Here is a 12,633-nt window from a genome sequence, read left to right as displayed (position 1 = left end):
TTAGCAGGGTGACCATCGGTAATCCTTATTGTGGCGGGCGTGGGCGCCGCCACTGATCCCCCTCCTCACTGCAACCTCGAACAATCGGCCTTTTTATGGCCAGTTTGGTTGCAGTGGAAACATATCAGGCCCTTCTTGGGGCAATCCCTGCTCACGTGGCCCTGCTGCCCACAAGAGTAACATCCCGATTTCCCAGCTGTCCTACACTCCCCACTATGAAACCTCCCGCACTTGGCACAGCGGCCCTGACCCTTCTGGCCTCCACCCGAAGAATCTGAGGTCTTAGGCTTCTTAGCCTGACCTCCCGCTGCCTGCACCTGCTCAGTTTTCCGCTTCGTGCGGGAATCCAACTCCATCTCCCTCTCACGGGCCTTCTCCACCATCTCATTCAGGGTTTTGAACCCCGTAAAGCTTACAAACTCCCGGATATCATCCCTCAACATGGAATGATATCGGGTCCATCTCATCTCCTCATCGGTAGCATACTGAGGGATCAACAAAGCTCGTTCCCGAAACTTAGCGGTGATTTTCGCCACAGTCTCGACGGTCTGCTGCAATTCATGAAACTCTCGCACTAGCCGTTGCACCTCAACGGGTGGTGCAAACTCCAAATCAAATCGCCGAACAAACTCGGCCCATGACATCTCAGCCACCCCGACTGGTCCCACCTGTTTAGTAACCTCGCCCCACCAATCCCGGGCCCTGTCTCTCAGCATGCAAGAAGCAAACCCCACCTTTGCCACATTCGGGCAAGAACTCGTGTGCTGGGCGTTTTCGATATCCGCCACCCAGCGTTGGCTGACAATGGGGTCCCTGACCCCGAAAAACTTCAGCGCCCCACACGCTTTGAACTCCCGGAACGAGGGAGTCCGGGCTCCAATCTGGCCTGAAGCAATCTCAGCCCTGAATGATCTGAGTTTCTCCTCCATGATCTCTATAATGCCCTCCTTGACCGTCCCAAAGATGACTGGGGTAGCGTCGAGGACGCCCTTTGTAACCTCGGCTGCAATGATATCGCACAGTCTCTCATCAACAGGCTCGGTACCGCTGCCCGATCCAGACCTAGACCCCGATCCTGATCCTGATCCTGATCCCCTTGTCCCGAATCATGTCATCACCATGCTGAACTGAAATGTCATAAGTCAGGACATCTATAAAGGGGATCTTCCCACATCGGTCCTCCTTAGAGTGATCAGATCTAGCATTGGTTCGGGCACAGGTCCTGTGCTTTCAGTAGTACGGGCCCAATACTACCTTCCACACCTACATGTGTCTTTCCCCAAAGCTCTACCTGATAGCTCCAATTCGTCCCAAAACAAATCATATACTACAAACCACCGCATATCCCAAATCCTAGACTGTTCCAAGATTTTCTCTACCCACATCAAACAGACCAATCATTACAGGTTGCCTTTATGCATGCAAATTATACACAGAAGAGGATCAAATAGACTTCCAAATAAAAGATTCTACCCTAGGACCACAACCAGACAAGGAACAGGAAATAAGGCCAAATCAATCATTATGAGGCTATAAGCTCGTAACCGTATACAATTTTAAAAGCATACACATAGCAAATCTCACACGATCATCAAGCTCAAATATCAGTATAACATGGCTAACACATCGGGAACTACTTACTTGGCTCGGCCGATCGCGCGCGTTACACTTTCTTCTTCTCATTTCTTAAAAGTTTTTAACTTTTATTTTGAAACAGTTTATCATTTCCTTAGTTTGAGTCCTGACACACCCGAGAGTGCGCCCGAATCCCACAAACCAAGGCTCTGATACCAACTTGTAACGACCCAAATTTACAAATAAATTTTCATTTTTAATTAATAAAACCCATTTGCATAATCCATGAGATCCCAACATAATTGTTTTCAAATCGGTATTCATTACAACTTATTTAATTCATCAGAGTGTCCCCAAAAACATATCAATAAAAGAGAGATAGAGTGCACGCCACACCATCACGCCTTTCCCTTGCCCTTGGGCTCAGATGTACCTGAAACAAATCAACAACCTGTAAGTGACATGCTTAGTGAGTCCCCCATAGCATACCACACACAATACACATACACATATCCTGCTAGCTAATTAAAGCTACACACACATCACCCAAGCCATGCATACATAAAATCTGTAAGAATGCCATGGGCTACCCCTCATGGTCTTTACCTAGGACTGCCATGGGCTACCCCACATGGTCTTATATCCAATGCCATGGGCTCCCCCACATGGTCTTTACCTAAGAATGCCATGGGCTACCCCACATGGTCGTACATCCAATGCCACAGGCTCCCCCCATCACATATCATAACGGATCACATTCCATATCTAATCACATAATGACTATCACATATAACCTAATCACATAATGGGCCGGCCTTGGTGCCTTAGACCCATTGATATGGTGAGAAGACTCACCTCTCACAGGCTGAACCGGCAAACTGTAGTCAGATATATCCTACGCTGCTCCTCCCAAACTGCCTATAATCAATGAGTAAGTAACTCAGCATAATCCCATAAATACCCCCAGGGTCAACCCCGGTCAAAGTCAAGGTCTATAGTCAAGGTCAACAGTCCATATTGACCTTGACTCGACGAGTACAATCAGTCACTCGTTGGGTTCCCTGCTTCACTCACCGACTCGCCAAGTCACCCGAGGGACTCGTCGAGTTCTTGATGTTCACGGCCGTAAACCACCAACCGCACATCCCTGACCGTGAACCCTTGGCCGTGAACCCTTGGCCGTAAACCCTTGGCCGTAAACCCTTGGTCGTGAACCCTCTCGACTCGCCGAGTCACCAGAGGGACTCGACGAGTTCTCACGTAATTGGTTCTTTCCAGAGGGATTTAAGGTTTCAAACTACAGATCCATACTCTCCTAGTGAAGATATCACGTAAATTTGCAAACTTTACGTGCATGCATAGCCTCACATGGCCATAACACCAAAACTAACCTTCAAACAAGGTTCTTATGCATGGAGAGGGAATGAGCTTAATAAAAGATCCAACTTTATGATATTTGGGGCCTAAGAAGGTCCAAATCTAGAACCATATCCTTGTGATAGGTCCATATCTAAGCTTGCTTCCACTTCCTCAAAGTTGGTCACAACTCTCAAATAGAATTTATGCTTAAGGTAACAGCTTCATACCTCAAATCAATGCCCAAGACGAACTAGATGCTAGATCCAGTGTTTTCCCCTTGATACTTCTTCTTCAAGCTTGGAATCCTCCCCAAAATCCCAAGGATAAGCTCCCAATTGATCTTGCTTCGCTCACAAGAGGGTGTGCGGCCGTAAACGTTCTTCTATGGTGCTAAGGGAGGCTACTGGGCGGATAATGACGTTTATATAGGGGCAAACCCCAAACCCCAAATTTAGGGTTTTCTCTAAACAGCTCGGACTTGCCGAGTCAACCCGTCGACTCGCCGAGTCAGTCCTGTTCCGCGTTCCATGATACCACGACCCTACTCGACGAGTCGGTCTCCCAACTCGCCGAGTCCATACATAAAACCTTTCCAAATTAAACCAGGTGTTACAGAAAATGAGGCTACACACTGCGGAGCCAGAATTACACCTCGCGTAATAAGTTGTTGTCCAGCCTTTCCCATTAAGTGTTTAATACAGAAAGTTAACCATCAAATTCTCATATCTAGTTCCTAATAACTCCATAATGGATCAAGTTTCCAACCTTATCCATTAGGATGTTCCAAACAACCAAGATCTAGTCTTTAAGTCTTAAAAGGACCAAAAATGCATATTTCTCAACTTAATCCATTAAGTCTAGGTCTCCAACTTTCATGTTTGAATCAATATGATGTTTAGATGGATAAAGTTTCCAACTTTATCCATAACATGGTTACAAAATTTCAAGATCTAAACTTTATGTACTAAAATGACCAAAAGTGACAAAAATAGCCAATAACAAGATCTAAGAAATCAATGAGCAAGATAGAAGGTTTTTACTCACAATGGTCCATAAATGAAGTAACCTTGTTGGATCTATACTTGAACCCTTCTTGTCTATACTTTGCCACCATCTTGTTCTTCAAGATTCAACCTTCCAATGGAGAAATAAGCTCATAAATGGTGTCAAGGCTTAAACAAAGTAAGAGGAGGCTATGGTTTCTCAAGGAATGATATTAGATGATGGAGGCTGGTTATGAGAGAGTTTCCTATATGTTAGAGCCCTTAAATAGGGATTAAAACCGAAGATTTAGGGTTTTGATCTGCCCAAATTATGCCTTGCATAACATAAATTATGTCGTGCATAATTCATTAAACCCGCATCCAAAGTCAGTAAGTTACGCCCTGTGTAATTCAAAAGCACCCAATTTCCACTTAAACTTCAAACAACCATAACTTCTTCGTTATAACTCTGTTTTCGGTGTTCTTTATATGCACGAAAAGGTATTGAAGAGCCCCACAATCCCATCTTATTAATTTTGACTTGAAAGTTACCAAAATAAAATTATTAATTCATGAAAGAAGTCTAAAACCTCATTTTCCCATTTTATCCTTTGACTCCAAACACAAACCAAGAGCTTGGATTGTAACATCCCAAGAAATACGATAAAATTTTTCATTTTTAAATCAAGAAAATCATTGTTCTCAACAATCCGATCTCAAAACCAATTATCAGAACCCAAATATTTTCCAAGACCAAGTTATCATAATGCTCAAAATCATAACACTGAAGGATGTGTAAGGTCACGCCTTCGCCTTTCACCGATGATCAGAAGTAACTGAAACATAAACTTAAACCGTAAGCCAACGCTTAATGAGTTTCCCCCCAAAGTATCACAAACCACCATACAAATAACAACATGCATAGATGAGCCTTCAGCATTACTGGACCGCCGCACCGGGCCTACAACCTATCTGGACCGTTCTCCGGGCCATCGGCATGACTGAATCGCTTCTCATGCCTTCAGTCTATCCGGACCGCCCTGGGTATCTTGGCCTTCAGCACAAAGCAGTACCGCCTTAACCCAACCAACACCAACACATCAACAAGTATCATAGCAATCAATAACCGACAAATACAGGTAGTCCTACAGATCTACCAATCTAACACATATCCAATAATACAAGGAATCATATAGATCTACTACATGATCAACATAACATCTATCAATATACCAGGATAACAATCTAGTGGGTCGGCCTTGGTGCCTTCGACCCACAAGTACAATGAGGAAAACTCACCTATCAGTCCGAAGAGATCTTTGAACAGGATATTGCTACGAATATCAGCTCTACCGGTCACCTATTCATCAAATAGTGACAAATCTCAATATGGCTCGAAATACCCAAAATTTCCTTAGGTCAAACTTGGTCAAACCCCGGGTCAAAGTCAAATCAATCCACACTCGAAGGTCCATAATCCGCTAGTCACACCATGACTTAATAAGCCAAAACAGTCGAGGAACACCATCCTCACATCGTGACATCCCTGTGCTCACGTCGTGAGAACGCTCTAATAAGAAGTTCTTAATCCAAACAACCAAATCCCTCATAGAGTCTTATTTGCTATAGAACATCATAAAAATCATGGCTTTTTGGAGATGCATGTCCAATGCATCTCCCAACACTAACTAGGGCACAAAAGGAGGAATTGACACCAAATCTCATGCAAGAGTTTCAAAACTCAACCAAACCCCAGATCTATCATCTATAGTACTCAAGGGACACTGGAGATCCATAAAGTTGGAAACTTTATGGACTCCAACCACCATATCAACTTGAATACAGAGGATTAAATATAAAAACCTAGATCTAATCTTATGGACTCAAAAAGCAATGAACTTGAAACTCACAAAAGGTCCATAAGGTGTGGAAATGATTGGTGGAGAGACTTGAATGCATAAATGATGAACTAGATGCTCTTCGTCTTCTTCTCCTTGGATAGAATCGCCACAAATAAGCTTCAAGATCAAATATGGATGCTAGGGTTTCAAATGGGAGTGCAAGGAGGTGATAGAGGCTGGGGGGGGGGGGGCTAACCCTAGCCCTCACTGCCTTTAAATACATAAATAAAACCCCCAAATTTAGGGTTTCCTCTCAGGAAATCCTCACGTCGTGACCCAATATGTTCTCACGTCATGAGCCCAAAAATGATGCACATATACATTACATACATTCCTCACGTCGTGAACATGGTTAAATCCTTGAAAATTAAACTTGAAAAATTCTTACCTGATCTGAGTGTTACAATTCTCCCTCACTTGAACTAGACTTCGTCCTCGAAGTCTGATGTTGTGAACAACTCATGGTAATGCTCTTGGATCTCCGACTTGGGTTCCCATGTCTATTCGAAACCTTTCCGATGCTGCCACTGAACCTTGACCAAAGACACAACCTTGTTGCGTAAGGCCTTCATTTTCCAATCTAAAATCGCCACTGTTCTCTCAATATAATTCAGGCGATCATCAACCTGAACATCATACAGAGGAACAACCGATGAATCATCAGTCACACACTTCCGAAGCTGTGATACATGGAAGATGTTGTGGATTTGGCTGAGCTCTTCAGGAAAATCTAACCTATAAGTTACCCTGCCAACCCTGGCAATCACCCGAAACAACCCAATATACCAGGGACCCAACTTTCCCCTTTTCCTGAAATGAATTACACCCTTCCTAGGTAATACTTTTAACAAAACCATGTCCCCAACCCGAAACTCCAACTCAGATCGACGTTTGTCAACATAACTCTTCCGCCGACTCTGAGCTGTCTGCAACCTCTACCTGATCTGCTGAATAAGCTCTACCGTTTGAAGGACTACTTTAGTCCTTCCCATAACCCTGTAACCAATCTCTCCCCAGCAGACTGGAGTACAACACCTTCTCCCACAGAGAAGCTCAAATGGCGGCGCACCGATACTAGAGAGATAGTTGTTGTTGTAAGAGACTTTCGCCAGAGGAAGGTAGGAGTCCCAGCTCCACCGAAATCTAATACATAATCTCTCAACATATCATCAAGTGTTTGAATGGTTCTCTCACTCTGTTCATTAGTCTGTATGAGATAAGCAGTGCTAAAGTGCAATCTCATACCCAATTCCTCGTGAAACTTCTGCCAAAACCGTGAGGTAAATTGAACATCCCGGTCGGAAACAATAGAAACCGGAACACCATGTCGAGCGAAAATCTCGCGCATATAAACCTCGGTTAATTTCTCGGCCGATGAACTCTCACGGATAGCCAAGAAGTGAGCACTCTTGGTTAACCGATCCATAATCACCCAAATCACATCAAATCCCTTAGTTGTACGAGGTAACTTGGTGATGAAATCCATAGTGATCTGTTCCCATTTCCACATGGCCACCTTTAAAGGTTGAAGCTTGCCATGTGGCCTCTGGTGCTCGACTTTGACCATTCGACAGGTCAAACACCGCTCGACATACCATTCTATCTCCTGATTCATGCATGGCCACCAATAACTGAGTCGCAAATCCCGATACATTTTGGTGGCTCCAGGGTGTATCGAAAATATGGACTTGTGTGCCTCCTCCAACACAACCTGTCTGACCCCACCAAAACCTAGTACCCAAACACGACCATATCGTGTTAATAATCCGCAGTTATCGGTAGAAAACCTGTCAATCTCACATCTATTTCTCTCATGTTTCCAGTTCTCTTCCTTGAATCCTTCCACCCAAGCCTCTCTAATCATACCCAACAATGGAGAATCAATAGAAATCCTCATACAAATACTCCCAACTACAGAACTATCCGTCTTGCGGCTCAAGGCATCAGCGACCACATTCGCTTTTCCTGAGTGATACAGAATCTCGCAGTCATAATCCTTGACCACGCCAAGCCACCTACGTTGTCTCATGTTCAAATTCGGCTGATCCATAAGATATCTCAAACTTTTGTGATCCGTGTAGATTGTACAACGTACCCCATATAGACAATGCCGCCAAATCTTGAGAGAAAACACCACTGCTCCCAACTCCAAATCATGAGTCAGATAACGAACCTCATGCGACTTCATCTACCGAGAATCATAAGTGATCACTCTCCCTCGCTGCATAAGCACCGCTCCCAAACCCGTGATGGATGCATCACAATATACGAAAGAATCTCCAGATCCTCAGGGAGGGTCAACAATAGGGTCTCACATAACTTCCACCTCAAAGTTTTGAATGCAGCCTGATGCTCAGGCTCCCAACGAAAATCCACGCCCTTCCTCGTCAGACAAGTGAGGGGTACCGCAATCTGCGAGAAATCCTGAATGAATCTTTGATAGTACCCTGCTAATCCCAAGAAACTTATGATCTCATAAGGGAATTTTGGAACCTCCCATTGCATAACGACATCTATCTTGGCCGGGTCGACCAAAATCCTACCCTGGTTAACGAGATGTCCCAAGAACTGGACCTCTCGTTATCAAAACTCACACTTCGAGAACTTGGCATAAAGTCGTTCCCGCCTCAAAACTCCCAAAATCTCTCGAAGGTGCTCCTCGTGTTGCTCTCGGGTCTTGGAGTACACCAAGATATCATCAATGAAAACAATAAATGATCGATCGAGCATCGGCCTACACACTCGATTCATCAAATCCATAAATACCACAGGCACATTGGTGACCCCAAATGGCATCACCACGAACTCGTAATGACCATAACGAGTCCGAAATGCGGTCTTCTCCACGTATTCCTCTCTGACCCTCATCTGATGATATCCCGACCTCAAATCGATCTTGGAGAACCAAGATGCTCCCTGCAACTGATCGAAGAGATCATCAATCCGTGGAAGTGGGTAACAGTTCTTCACCGTTAACTTGTTCAACTCCCAGTAATCGATGCACATTCGATGTGAACCATCCTTCTTCTTAACAAATAAAATCGGTTCTCCCCACGGTGAAATAATTGGCCTAATGAAATGCTTGCCCAACAAATCCTAAAGCTATGAGGACAACTCCTGCATCTCCGGTGGTGCCAATCGGTACAACTCCTTAGCAATCGGAGCGCACCGAGAACCAAATCGATCCTGAGCTCCACCTGCCTCTCGGGAGGCACACCGGGTAACCCCTCTACAAAATACATCAGCGAAATCTCTAACAACAAGTATATCTGAAACTGAAACCTCCTTTCCAATCTAAGTATCAACCACATACGCAAGATAGCCCAAGAAACTGTATTGAATATAATGTCGAGCCCTGGCAGCAGAACAAAAGGCTGACTGTTAGGCATGTCAAAGCCAACAAATAATAGGGGTACAATGGACTCCAAATACACTACTTTAATGCACTAAAAATTTGTACAAGGCAAGCAGGGTCGAACCACAGAGACATGAGATAAAATTCTATACCTCTTTGCGCAAGGTACTTTGATCACAAAAGGAGGTTTTGTTTGCAAAAGTAAAAATAATAAAATAACAGTCTACTTTGAAAACATGAAAAAAATGAAATAGGTTTGTAAACAATTTGTTGGAAATGTTATAGTTCTAGTTCTCAATGTTGTTGTTCAACTTGATTATGACTTGATGTAATTCATGATTGTTATTATAAGTTGGTACTGAAAGGTATTAGCACGCTCTAATACCTCTCGTTTGCCAGATTATCTAACCAAAACACGCTCTTTGACTACACCTAACTTTACTAATTCAATCTAAACACGTTCATAGATTGTATTGAAAAACCGCATTAAGTTTTGTACAAGCTTCCCAACAATGTTCATTTCTTCTCATACGCTTGGAAGTGTAAAAACATGTGATATATGCTCTATAATAAGAAAACCTATTGTTTGTTACCAATCATTAACTTTATAGAATGATTAGCTGCCCTAAAAGTTAATTAACCACACAAGAATTCAATTCATATAAGTGGCCAATCAAACAGAAATCAAATTCAAGGATTCTAGTTTAAACAAAAACATAATCACTAGAATAGAATCACAAATCAAACATCAAATTGCATGCTTCAAGTCAAGCAATCAACATGTTTTAAACAAGAACTAGAAATTAGGGTTTCTTAGCCACACATGGATAAGAACAAATAAAAAAAAGATGGAATTGGAAATGTTTAATGCTTACAAATGGAAATGAAAAGTGTTTGCAATGATTAGAAATCTTAAAAATCTCCCAAAATCGCCAGAGAAAGCTCCCAAAACGGTCTCCCTCTGAAAAGTGTCGATCTCCTCCAATTTAGCACCACAACTAACTGTTCATGTGCATTCCATGAGACCATGCATTTTTAGCATGACAATGCCTTTTGCCCATGTGTTTTTGGCATGGCCATGTGTCTTGACCATGTGCTTTTAGCATGACCCATGCTTTTTGCTAAAAGTCCAATAAGTCTTCACTGTTGGCTCCTTCTTCAGTCTAGCTTCACCACGAGTCATGTTGCTCAAATATAAGTTGAGAAAGGACAAACACGACCCATATCAATGTGACACGAAAGTGTTTCAAACGTAGTCCTTTGCTATGATGATAATGCAACAATGACTCGGGTTATGTCTTCATGTTTTCTTCCATGGCATGATCGGTCCATCTTCTCTTTATGCTCCAAAGCTCCATGCTCCATGCTCGAAGCTCCATGCTCCATGTTCTATGCTCCATGCTCCATAATGCCTACAAAATAAATAAAAAATAGTGAAATACCAGACATTCTTAATAAAATATGCAATTGCCCAAATAGTTAACTAAATGTAATAATTATGAAGTAGAATGCTATGAAAGGATGGAAATAAACATGCAAAATAGGTGCATAAAATGCACCTATTACTAAAAAAATCCTGGTACCCTCTCCATAGATAACCATTTTCCCCCACTTGAGGTTTGAACAATCACTCTCTGACCCTCACAGTCGATCATGACACCAAACTTGCTCAACCAATCCATCCCTACTATCACACACACCCCCCCATAGAAATAGGAATCAAATCAATCGAGTAAGGTACCCGAATAATCTCCAAGACACAAACCTGATAAACAATCAATGCAAAGACCCCATGTTCGTTGGCAATAGAAACCCGCAATGGACACTCTAACTCTCCAAGAGTCATATCAAAACCCTTACCGAAGAACTGAGATATAAAGGAACGACTCGCACCCAAGTCAAATAACACAAGAGCAGGCAAGGGGTTCACTAAGAAGGTACCTAACATAATTATAAACATAAGCATACCATAACAAACTGACAAAATACTAAATGAAAACATACCAGTAACGACGTCTGGCGCCACCTTGGCCTCCTTCGTCGTAGGCTGGAAAGCACGACCCCGATCCTTCGGGGTCTCCGACCTACCCTGGCGCCCATCCGTGATCCTAGGAGTAGTAGTAGTTGGTTTCTGAACAGGACGGGTGATAAGTAAGGGACAATGGGCCATCACATGGCCCACCTGCTCGCAATGGTAATAAATCTTGGGAACCACATGCAGGGCATGCTGATGGCAGTCCCTCGCAAAGTGCCCCTCTTTGCCATATTTGTGGCAACTAGAGGAAGATGATCAACAAACCCCATCATGAACCTTGCCGCACTTCCCACAAGTGCCACCCCTCGGACCTCCTGATCGCGAATCAGCGGGTTTGAACCGCTTCACTGCAGGCTATGTCTGAATCGGAGCTTGACGCTGCTCTCACACCTGCGTATCAATCTCAATCTATTGCCTCCTTGAGGCCTCCTAGAGCTCATCGAGGGTACCGTAACACTGGGTAGATACAAACTGATGGATGTCTGTCTTGAGCATACTCAAGTAACGCGTCATCTGATCCTCCTCCGAAGCAGCATACTCTGAACAGAAAAGAGCCCTCTCAGTAAAACATCTTGGTGATCTCCGTCACCATATCGGTAGTCTGCCTCAAATCCAAATACTCCTAAGCCAACCTCTCCCTCTCCACTAAAGGAACATATATCTCTCGAAACATCTTTGAGAACTGCTCCCAAGTAACAACAAATCTCTCCTCAGGGGTGTAAGAACCAGTCACAAACCTCGACCAATCCTTTTCCCCCAACCTAAGAAGGTTCAGGGCGTACTTGAACTTCTAGTCAGCAGGGCAAGAACACGTGAAGAAACAACCCTCCACGTCAGATAGCTACCTCATCGCTATAATCGGGTCTCGGACCCCATCGAACTCCGGGGGCTTCGTATTGTCAAAGTCCTGGTACTGGAAAGCTCTCTCCCCTCGAACCCCCACAGCAGCAACAACCACGGTAGCTACAACAACAACAATCTCAGTAAGAGCACCGTAACGCTCATCAAATAGCTCAATCATGGTGGTCTTGATAGACCCAAACCACTCCGGGATAGAACTTTGGATCATAGTAGCCACCTCGACAACAATTATCTCACGAATCTGATCCTCAATCAACCACGACCTATCATGCCCCCACTCCAGATCTAGATCCAAATCCTCTTGTGAACACCCAACTGAAAAGAAACCAATGGATACATCAGAAAATTCCATCATTCATACTATACAATCATCATATAGAGGCTTAACCCTCGGGGTCTATGAATCCGTTGTTATGTGTATGAAACTGTGTTTTCAGTAGTACAGGCCCATACTACATTCCACACCTACCCATGTTTGTTCCAAGTATCATCACAAACTACCCGACACAAAATCGCAACTAAATTACACATAATTCCTATTCTTACTATCTCGAGAGTAGCTAG

At 43.6% G+C, this 12,633-nt stretch overlaps 1 protein-coding gene across 1 annotated transcript; it reads right to left on the bottom strand.

The window, feature by feature from the left end:
* Nucleotides 1-6,318: 6,318 nt before the first annotated feature.
* LOC145105201 (uncharacterized) lies at nt 6,319-6,675 on the bottom strand. Its single transcript, XM_079042332.1, has one exon. It carries the CDS (start codon nt 6,673-6,675, stop codon nt 6,319-6,321), a length of 357 nt encoding a protein of 118 aa, XP_078898458.1.
* Nucleotides 6,676-12,633: the final 5,958 nt, after the last annotated feature.

This window comes from Lactuca virosa, chromosome 4 (assembly GCF_052849685.1).
Source record: "Lactuca virosa cultivar CGN04683 chromosome 4, Lactuca_virosa_CGN04683_v6, whole genome shotgun sequence".
In the NCBI taxonomy this organism is placed as follows: domain Eukaryota; kingdom Viridiplantae; phylum Streptophyta; class Magnoliopsida; order Asterales; family Asteraceae; genus Lactuca; species Lactuca virosa.
Note: the sequence above shows the minus strand (reverse complement) of the source record. Positions and strands in the feature narration are given on the sequence as shown.

What these genes read in the sequence shown, in the direction of transcription:
- LOC145105201 (XM_079042332.1), bottom strand. Translation starts at nt 6,675, where the DNA reads ATGGTTTTGTTAAAAGTATTACCTAGGAAGGGTGTAATTCATTTCAGG.